The sequence below is a fragment of the Phoenix dactylifera genome, chromosome 1 (assembly GCF_009389715.1).
Source record: "Phoenix dactylifera cultivar Barhee BC4 chromosome 1, palm_55x_up_171113_PBpolish2nd_filt_p, whole genome shotgun sequence".
NCBI lineage: Eukaryota > Viridiplantae > Streptophyta > Magnoliopsida > Arecales > Arecaceae > Phoenix > Phoenix dactylifera.
Genome location: NC_052392.1, coordinates 17,753,481 through 17,762,985, shown reverse-complemented (window position 1 = coordinate 17,762,985; position 9,505 = coordinate 17,753,481). Strand labels below are relative to the sequence as shown.

The window sequence follows — 9,505 nt, the reverse complement described above, 5'->3', positions numbered from 1 at the left end:
AATTTCCTACTTTTAGACCGCCTTGTTCCATTTGGAGCTGTCACCTTATGAACCAAGGGGCAGACTACATCATTCTAGAAGAAGACTCGACTATGGTAATTGAGTGCATTCGTGACATCAGGCGACAGGGCGATGGCCACCTCCTATTCAGAGATATCTAGAGCTCGGTGGCTGGCTGTAACTCGTTTTAGGTAGTTTATGTATTTTGGAAGGCGAACACGACAGCAGACTGGTTCGCCTTCTTTGCTATTCAGCACTCAAAAAAAATTTTATAGACAGGGACTGATTCCGCTTCCCTACCTTTATTTACTCTTATTTCTCTTGACGCTGATGGTAGAACTCACATCAGGCTAACGTGAGATACCGTAGTACCAAAAACAAAAAAACTAATTTTTTGATTTTCTTTTCAAAATATTTGGAATAACTCTAGTTTGGGAATGTCCTTTTCCATTTAAAAAAAATTGAAAAACAAATTTATGCAAAAAATAATTATGCTGGATTGCATCCTATTCTCAAAATGATATACATTTTGGCATGAACATATTTGATTGAAATAATTTTTTATTTTTTTCATTTTTTTTTTTGGGCAACTTTCATGCGCGGGTCTTATTTCAAGTCGCATGCTTGTTTTATTGCTGAGCCAAATATTGCATTAACTGCATTTCGGTTAGGAACAAGATAGTTATTTCATATGCTGGACTTGGTTCAAAAGTAGGAAAGGATGGTTATTTTTTTTGCTTTGTTATTTTATAGGATGCATTTAGTTCAGCAACAATAAGTCGATTAGGAATAGTTAATCTTTTGAGATAGTTATTTCACAAGGTGCATTTGATTCAAGAGGTAGGAAAAGTGCAAAAGGAATAGTTGATTTATAAGTTATTTCATAGAATTGCTATATTTGTAAGGTTATATATATATATATATATATATATATATATATATATATATATATATATATATATATATATATATATATATATATATTTGACTATATTTATATGGATCTCTATTCAAATTGGGTCAGATCTACATTGAATAATAAAGATCTATATTGACGATTGAAGTAATTCGATGTAATTTACTATTTTTAAAATGCTTATATTACCAAAAAATATATAATTCAAAGATCCTTAGCCTATATATATCAAACGATCAAAAATCATATATAATTTAGTATTATTTAGATTGTCCATTTTTGGACTATTTAATATATAGAGTAGGAGTCTTCAAATTATATAATTCTTTATATACAAATAATTAAGAAGTAGTAGATTGTATCAAATTGTTTGGATCATGATCATATCGTCCAAATTATATGACTGTCTTTATATATAAATATATATATATATATATATATATATATATATATATATATATATATATATATATATATATATATTTGTGATTTTTTAAGCTGCCAAGAGGGACAAGTTGATTCGATGAAGGGAAGCTTGAGAATTGTGACAAGAACGAGGGTTGTAATGGGAAAGCAGGAGTGGGGCAATGGAGGTTGATTCGGATTCGCACCGGCCTTTGGAAAGGTGGGAGGGGTGCATGAACTTCCACATAGGCCGCGGCTTACTTTTGCTTTGCACGGCAGCCTCAACCAGGATCCGCTGTTTCGTCTTGGTTAGCATTTGATGCTGTTTGATGATGCGTCGAGTTGCCATTGGTTCATAAAATCTGAATAAAGGCCAACTCTGCAGGCTAACTGCACGGGGCTTGACACGTCCCCGGATAACATCGAAGTTGCCAGAGAAAGAGCAGCCGGGCCACTAGTGACCCACAATCTTCCGGTCGTAACACGACACATATATTATAAAAAGAATCTAGGCGCTAAATCCAGAAAACTTTGTTCTTTAGCATGACGTATATGGATAAGAAACTTTGATTTCCGACAACAAAATAAAGGAATTGGACACTTTCCATACGCGTTCTGAGTAATGGAAATTATGGGATCTAGATGGAAAGCTGTGATGACCTTTCATGGAGCAGGAGAAATAAGTGAGGGGCTGGTTTTAAATGGAAAGAGAATTCCATATATAAGTACTTTGCAGTCAACTGCTTTTGATGTAAATTTCTCTGCAACTATCAAAATTTGCTATGTAACCCCAAGGTCAGGGGCTGCAGAGTTGTGCAATCAATATAAGTTTCTAATGTGCTCGAGTTGCAAGAATTCTCAAGTTGAACGACGTTAGATGGGTTGGAAGAGCTACTAATGAAATAGTATGGTTTATACCTGGAATTGTCTACGTTGTGCAGTAGCTCTTTTGCCTGCATTCTATCTGAAAACTTGCATGGTTTTTTGTGTCCGAGATAAACTTTGCATGGAGGAGGAAGATAGACTAAAATTTATGCGTGTACAAGTTTTTGGGCATGTTGTGCACTGCCTTACAAAAACAGAGAATTTCAATTTCAACTCAATTGATCTGGCCCGGGAGAATGAAATAATTCCTTCTAGGTTTCATTTTCTTTCGTTGATGAATTTCAAACTAAGATACATAGCTTTTATTTATACTAGTAAGGTCCAGCTTTGCACAATTTGGATCAAATTTCTCTTGTAGTTGAAAGAGGATACAATTTTTTTAAAATAGATATGACTAATAAAAATAATCACGAAGAGTTAAAATTCTACAGTAGATAGATCTCGACTTTTATATCAATTTCGCATTCAGCTGCCTCACCTAATTCTTTCTTGATTGGGAGTTATGTTCAGTTAAAATCTTTTCAGAAAAAGAAAAAATTTGCTTTGATAGGACTGTTTTGATGTCCAAACGATGAAATTTGATCTCGATCGCTTGGTGCACCATATCTTTTAGTGGTGGTGCCAAATTGTAGATACCGAAGAGTTACCCAATTCAAAAAAAGCCCCTTTAATTGGGCATCGTGCGGCCAAGTTATGGCATTCAAAATTTAACATGTGATTCGACTTTCTATAGCGTATCTTGCTCTTAAACTTGTGTTTGGTAGTAGTCAAAGTGGTCGACATCGAATTTGATGATCCTCCTAGATTACCGGTTGATGGTTAATCAATTGAATGATAAATTTTGTATCATGTACATATGCATATGTAGGTCAAGGTAAAAAATAGGCTCCATCCATTATTGAGCTCTTCTTGTTTGCTATTACCCATGTTCACATGATAAATTCTTTCAAAAAGCCACCTAATGAATGTTAGCTTACATCAAATTTACCTAATAACTAAATAAATTGAAAGTTTTGCTTAGGCTTCCAGATCAGTGAAGAGAAAATTTCTTGCAGTGCTAGACTATTAGATTAAAAAAATATAATAATTTAACAGCTTCACCGAAATGACAAAATGTTTATATTGCCATATTTAGGGGCTTAATCAAAATATCTTGAGTGCTTCAATCCTCTTGCTTTTCTTGTTAACCCCGAGTTCTGCCTTAAACAAGCTTGCTATTTTCAGTCAATATCTTTAGTTTGACTCCCATTGTAGCGTAGTTCGAAAAGATATTTTACATAATATTGTTCTATTCAAAGTTGATCTTTTTCAGATAATATAGCTAGCAGTAGGATTTGCTTAAACTTCTGCAATTAATCTGTCCCGTGGCATTCATTGGTCCACGTATCATGGATAATGTGATGTGGACCAATAAAATCTGCATAGTAGCAGAGAATGTGGTAACAGTTAAATAAAAAATTTCGTAGCAAAGCCTTTAACCTTCCTATTCACTAAATTCGAGCCGTTGTCGGTAATTATCTAGTATCTTAAACCGACAGATGATATGATGGTTTATGAAACGAATAACCTGAGCGACTATAACACCAGCTTAGGATGCTGCCTCTCTCTGTGTCAACCTCAGCTTATGCCCGTATGCAATTCTCCACTAATCTTTCACATCTCTTCCTTTTCTATTCCATTTATCGAATCAGTCATAGATTCCAATGCTATCAGCCTGCCAACCCCCATGCAGCCGAGGCTTGGGTGGCAATTAGCACCCTCCCCTTCCCTTTCCACCAAGATCTCTATGACTATGAGTTAATAACAGAATTTTCTTACATGCTTTATGGAGCAATACCACATATATCTTTGCCTGAGCTCTTATGTAGCCTTTTATTTTCTGATTTTGTTGGGCGTATTCACACACGTTATGTGTGAGCCGCTGCTATACCAAAAAAGGAAAGAAAGAAAGAAAGAAAAAAACAGCTAACACCTTCAAAACAACCTCAAGCGATGCTGCAGCCAAGTGGTTGGGCGCAGAGATCCAAACATCAACCTTTTTCGTGCCAACTCCAGTGGAAAGCTGAGAGTAGAAAACAACGCATGAAAGGATCAGCAAGCCGAGCTCTAATCTCTTTTGATCTCCCATTAGTGATGAGGATGCATCCATTTCTGTTCCTCCCGATAACAAGTTAACTATGATCATTATACGTTCCAAAGAAAAGTGATTCTAGCGCACCCTTCACTTTTTGATTGTATTATTGACCAAACCTGGTTGGTGGAGTGGCATTTGACGAAGATGGATATATGGTCTTCCTCATCAGCATTGCATAAGATGCAAAGGGCAGGTCTAGGCCACCCTCTTTTTAGCTAGGTTGTCCCTGTATGCAATTTTCCTAAGTTGTCGCTTTGGCGACTGCCCACCGTCTAAGATTTGAATGAAAATTCATTCAATCTCCAAGCAAAGGTGTTTTATATCGATGGGGGCTGATGAGATTTGATAAAAGATCCCCGAATTGGGTCAACTCATGTTCATTTTCCTGATAAAGTGGTCTCATAAAAGTTAATTGCTTTGTAGGCATTGCACTCATTAGCCTTCGAACGGTGAATGATGATGACCAAGTCTAGCAGGGGGTCATCACAGAGTCTCAAACTTTTCTTTCGGGTTGAGTCGGCTACCTTATAAAGCATTTGAATAAATACATCCAATTGCATCAATTATCCTAAAGATGTCCTGAAATCATAAAAAAATCTCTTACCGTACCGAACCAATATCCTCAGCTATATAAAAAACTACCCAATCAGTCGTACCATTGGCCTTTCAGGAAATATATAAAATCTCAACTTTGACAAAGAGAAAATGCCCTAACGTTTGCCGAAGGAAGATTTATGCTAGGTGGGTTGGGATTTGATACAATTGGACGGATCTAATTTTAGAAGTATGGTATTATGTCAGGTTTGAATGTTTGATGGACTTCCCCTGTGTATGGATTCCTGTTGGCCGTGGCTGAATTTGTTCGGTCCAAATCCAAAGCCCAAACAACGAGTGGGCCGGTACACGCTCCCATTAACCTGGAAACCTTTGCACCCTAAACAGTAACTCCAAACTGAAATCTAAACCACAAGACCTTTTTTTTTTTTTTGAATGTCTTACTCACCGATCATTCCCATAATCGGCAATCGTAGTCCAGTACCAACAGTGTTTATCTTTGGTTATTGATTGCATTATTTGTGCCAGAAGGAGCTGGTAACCGGTCTTCTTGTTGCGTAACTTAGTACTACCTTGTAATGCTTTGCTCTTTTTTTCTTTCAGGGTTCAAAGCTATTAATTTTATGGCTACATTTCCCCCCTCCATGTTCCTAGAAACAGAGTGGATATATACATAGGCAATTTAAGTAGGATGCTTGAACGTAGCATGGTTTCGCTAGCTAAGTTTCCAAGCTTTTCCTCCCTCCATATTGAACTTTTTAAGCCTTCCAAAAAGCATGACGAAGAGGAGGATCAGCTTTCCTTGGTTGCTCCATCTTCCCACAAACCCATACCATGCATCCTTGCAGGAGTTGTTGGGTTTCAGTAGCCGCTGGCAGCTGTATCCAATCGAGAACCCGACATTTCCATATGCGCTGCAACATCATGCATGAATCAAATTAGAAATCAGAGAAGTTTCACTTCAATAAATAATTCTTCTTTATCTTCTCCTTCTTCTTCGTCTTTGTTGATCTTTGTCTTGTTTAATATTGAGTTGTCAATTAGTTGTGACTCCTTGTCAAACTAGAATGTTGGGTTATGTTGCATAGACCCAGTTTGTGCATCAGGTGCTTAATGCATGAATGATAAGTGTCAGATTCTTTCAATATCCAACAATTTCTTCCTAGAAAACCATTCGGCTCATTTTGGTCAGGGATTCAGGGATCATAAAAGACATTATCCCCATTAGCTACCCAGATGGAGTGTTTACTATCCATGGGGCTGGAACCAAGTGATCCCTGCTATCTTAGCTTCTGTTATCCTCAGGAGCAGGTGGCTATCCTAACAATTCCATTCAATCCTACCAAAGAAGAGTCGTTATCTTGGGGATAAGAGTTTCAAGAACAGTGTTTCTCATCCCTGGGATACAATCCTACAACCATAATGAGTCCAAACGAGAAGTACTCCGTCATGATTGAAGTTATGTAATTGATATATTTACGACATTATAGTTGATATCATGGCAAAGTTGTAGCTTAAAGATGCAACAATGAAGCTTAATAAAAACAAAATGCTATGCAAGTGAGAATGATGACAAACATGCATGGTGCCAGACTTACATGTACAAATGGTAAACTTTAGGTGTTTGTCAGTGTAGATTTGTTATCTAGTTTAGATATCATCTTTCATGAAAGTTTGAAAGCAATTCATAATAAAGCTCAAGAACATTAGGCAGAAAGAAGTGTAAAAACTTGCCTGATCACTTCAAAGACTATATTGAAGACATTAAAGTTTAGTGGATCTTCTATCATTGCTTTCCTTTCGGTAATGCAGATGAGAGTGATGAAGATGACAAGATAAGAAAGCTGAGAGAAAATCAGACTCTTCAGAAGTTTTCCTCTTTCATTTCCTTCCTTTTCATCCACTGAACGCCACTCAACATCTTTAATAGGAAGAAATGAAGTATATGGAGGAAGGTACCTGAAAATAAGAGGAAGAACTATCATTGAAGAAATGAATGACATGATAAATTTGTTAGCTCAGTTGATTGATTGTTTTTGTTTGCTTAAGCAACCATACCTGTTCAGCATGCTTATGACATAATTTTTTTCACTTCAGTTTATGTCAAATTGTGCACTGTTTAATCAATGCTTAATTTCAGATGCAAAACATGGATTTGGATTTATACGTGGATCTTAAGTTTTTTATTTTTTTGATGAATTCATTGTGATGGAATCCAATTGTGGAAAACTCCTGTTCTTTACGTTCATGCAACATAAAACTTCCTGATGTCATCTAATTGATTTAACATAACCGCTTTGATCTTATGTTATATTTTCATAATCTTGATTAAAGTTTCCTTATAAAGATCACTATCCTAATAGTTATTTAGACCTGTTGGGAGGCCAATATTCCTCTAATAAGCACTTAAATCTTGTTTGATGCTGCTGTATTCAATTTACTGAAATAATATTGATGATCTTAGAGCGAAAGAAAGAGCGTTCTGCATGAACGTATAATTCAGAGTGTTGAAGGCCACTAGATATATTGACCAAGGCCAAGGCCAACGTCAAAGAAAAGGTAAAGATGAGTGTGCATGAGAAAGAATGGGATGGCAAATGGCATGTTGTGAGAGTGGGTGGGGAGCATTCATCTGATGTTTTATATAGTAATTGGTAGGCTTGTAGAAGGCCTTTTAAATTGTGAGTTGCTTTCAGGCGTGATGTCTTTAATTCAACCACGTAAAGGTTCTTCAAACAACTATTGTTTGGCATATTCATTTCTGAAGGTAGAAGATTGATTTATTCTGTGTGTATGTGTGTGTGTGTCAGTAAGTGTGTGTGTGTGAGAGAGAGAAAGAGCTCTGACATCATGACCACATATAGCACCAGGATTGCTGGGGATAGTTTGGAGAGATCAATGATGGATTCCCCGGCATGTCTTGAATTTACCGACTGAAACAAAGCACCTACTAGTTTCTGAAAAGAGTTCAGCCCCTGCAAGGCTTCTGAATTCCACTCTAAAGAGCAAAACAATACCATCTGAACCAGAATAAACCCCAAAACTGTGAAAGCCAGGTAACCAGAATGCTCTGGAGGCAACAGATGTTTATATCTGGTGGCCCTTGGATGCTGGATCATATAGTTCAATTCTTCTCTTTTAGTAAGCTTCTTTACAACCCATATCATGAATCTTAGAAACACAGGAAATAGTGTGTTCCCAGCCAGAACCTGAGGAACAATCAGTAGTAAAAGAATGGAATTCTTCTTAAAGATCATCATATTTTCATTTGCTGGAGTAAATCCACAGTTCCCAAGTGAAGATACAGCTGTGAAAAAGGAGAAAGTTGAAATCCGAATACCTTTGCTCTCCAAAACATCCCTAGCATTTGAGACAAAGCTTAGATATAGCAAGATAAATGAAGAGCCAGACAAAGTCGCGACTATAAGATAACACAGCACAACATAGCCTAGGTATTGGATCGCATCATGCTTTAGATGCTCTCCTTCTGGCAGGTGCATTTTGGACAAAGTGCCAGCCAATATAGTGCACTTGAGCTGGCTTTCATCATCAAGGTTGGTGCAAATAGGGACCTCAAGGTCTGTGCTGAGTGACTCAGCTCTTTTCTTGGTTGGCCCCTCACTCTTGAACCTGGCCTTCATGAATTGAAGACCTAGCATTGACGTGAAAACCTCCCCACCAACAAGCATCAGAAGAATTAATACCCAAAGCTGGGAGTCTGAGAAAACCTCCATTTCAACAGTCCCCATGCTTGAAACGGTCGATGCTGAAACGGAGGTGAAAAACAAGTCTAAGTTCTTGAGCCTGTTCACTTCATTTCCTGGCTCAAGAATCTTCAAAGCCAGAAAACCTGCGAAGGAGATGGAGATGAAGTAGAATAACTGAATCAAGAATGGATTGCTGTGGAAGATGATAAAACGATAGGAGCACTTTACAAAACGCCTAATAACAACGGCCAATAACTTCAAATATGCATGCAGTTGTTGAGCTTTTTTGCTAAAACTGCCAAACATCTCCTCTTTGCTGAGAGATGTATCTTTCAAGGTCTCTAGGAAATGCTTTAGAAGAGCTGCGACTTGTTTCTTTGAGATTGAGTTTATACACTTATAAACCTTAACCACCCCCGTTCTGGCTGTCTTCTATGTCACCATAGTGGCGATGTGGGACCATGATCTCCTCTAGATTTGGCTCCAATTAATTGAGAGCATATGCAGGTTCCAGATTAATCATGGAATAAGAAGGATAAAAGAGAAGCAGTACTGTTTAGTGGTGGGTCGTAATCACTCGGTTAGCTATTTAGCATGTCTATTAGTAGTCACAAACAATGGTACAATTTGGGACCTCAGAATAAGTTCTCATCAGAATAAGTTCTCATTGGTTCCACTTGAGGAGGCCCGATACGATGCGCCTTCTTGATTCTTGCCTTTTGTTTCTTCTTGCGAACCTTTCTCTTGCTCTGTTTATTTGCCATAGTCAAACAGACAACGAGCACTTTCTTTAGCTTATTCTGTGAAATCTAATTCGAACAGCACACATTTCTATTGGAATTTGGCATGCCCTTCTTTACATCCAGAAGTTATAACATCTTAGTTGATTCTTTTTCAACATGA

At 37.3% G+C, this 9,505-nt stretch overlaps 1 protein-coding gene across 1 annotated transcript; it reads right to left on the bottom strand.

Moving 5' to 3' along the window:
• Nucleotides 1-5,387: 5,387 nt before the first annotated feature.
• LOC103701576 (probable cation transporter HKT6) lies at nt 5,388-8,975 on the bottom strand. The gene is made up of 3 exons (XM_008783698.3): nt 7,743-8,975; nt 6,630-6,854; nt 5,388-5,809 (listed from the first exon to the last, which is right to left on the bottom strand). Exons 1-3 carry the CDS (start codon nt 8,906-8,908, stop codon nt 5,611-5,613), a joined length of 1,590 nt encoding a protein of 529 aa, XP_008781920.2. The 5' UTR covers nt 8,909-8,975; the 3' UTR covers nt 5,388-5,610.
• Nucleotides 8,976-9,505: the final 530 nt, after the last annotated feature.

Excerpts from the sequence above, each read along its gene's own strand:
- LOC103701576 (XM_008783698.3), bottom strand. The coding sequence starts at position 8,908 with ATGTTTGGCAGTTTTAGCAAAAAAGCTCAACAACTGCATGCATATTTG. Across the intron at positions 6,855-7,742 it reads GTGCTATATGTGGTCATGAT|GTACCTTCCTCCATATACTT; the intron begins GTCAGAGCTCTT and ends TCTTATTTTCAG. Across the intron at positions 5,810-6,629 it reads ATAGTCTTTGAAGTGATCAG|CGCATATGGAAATGTCGGGT; the intron begins GCAAGTTTTTAC and ends ATGATGTTGCAG.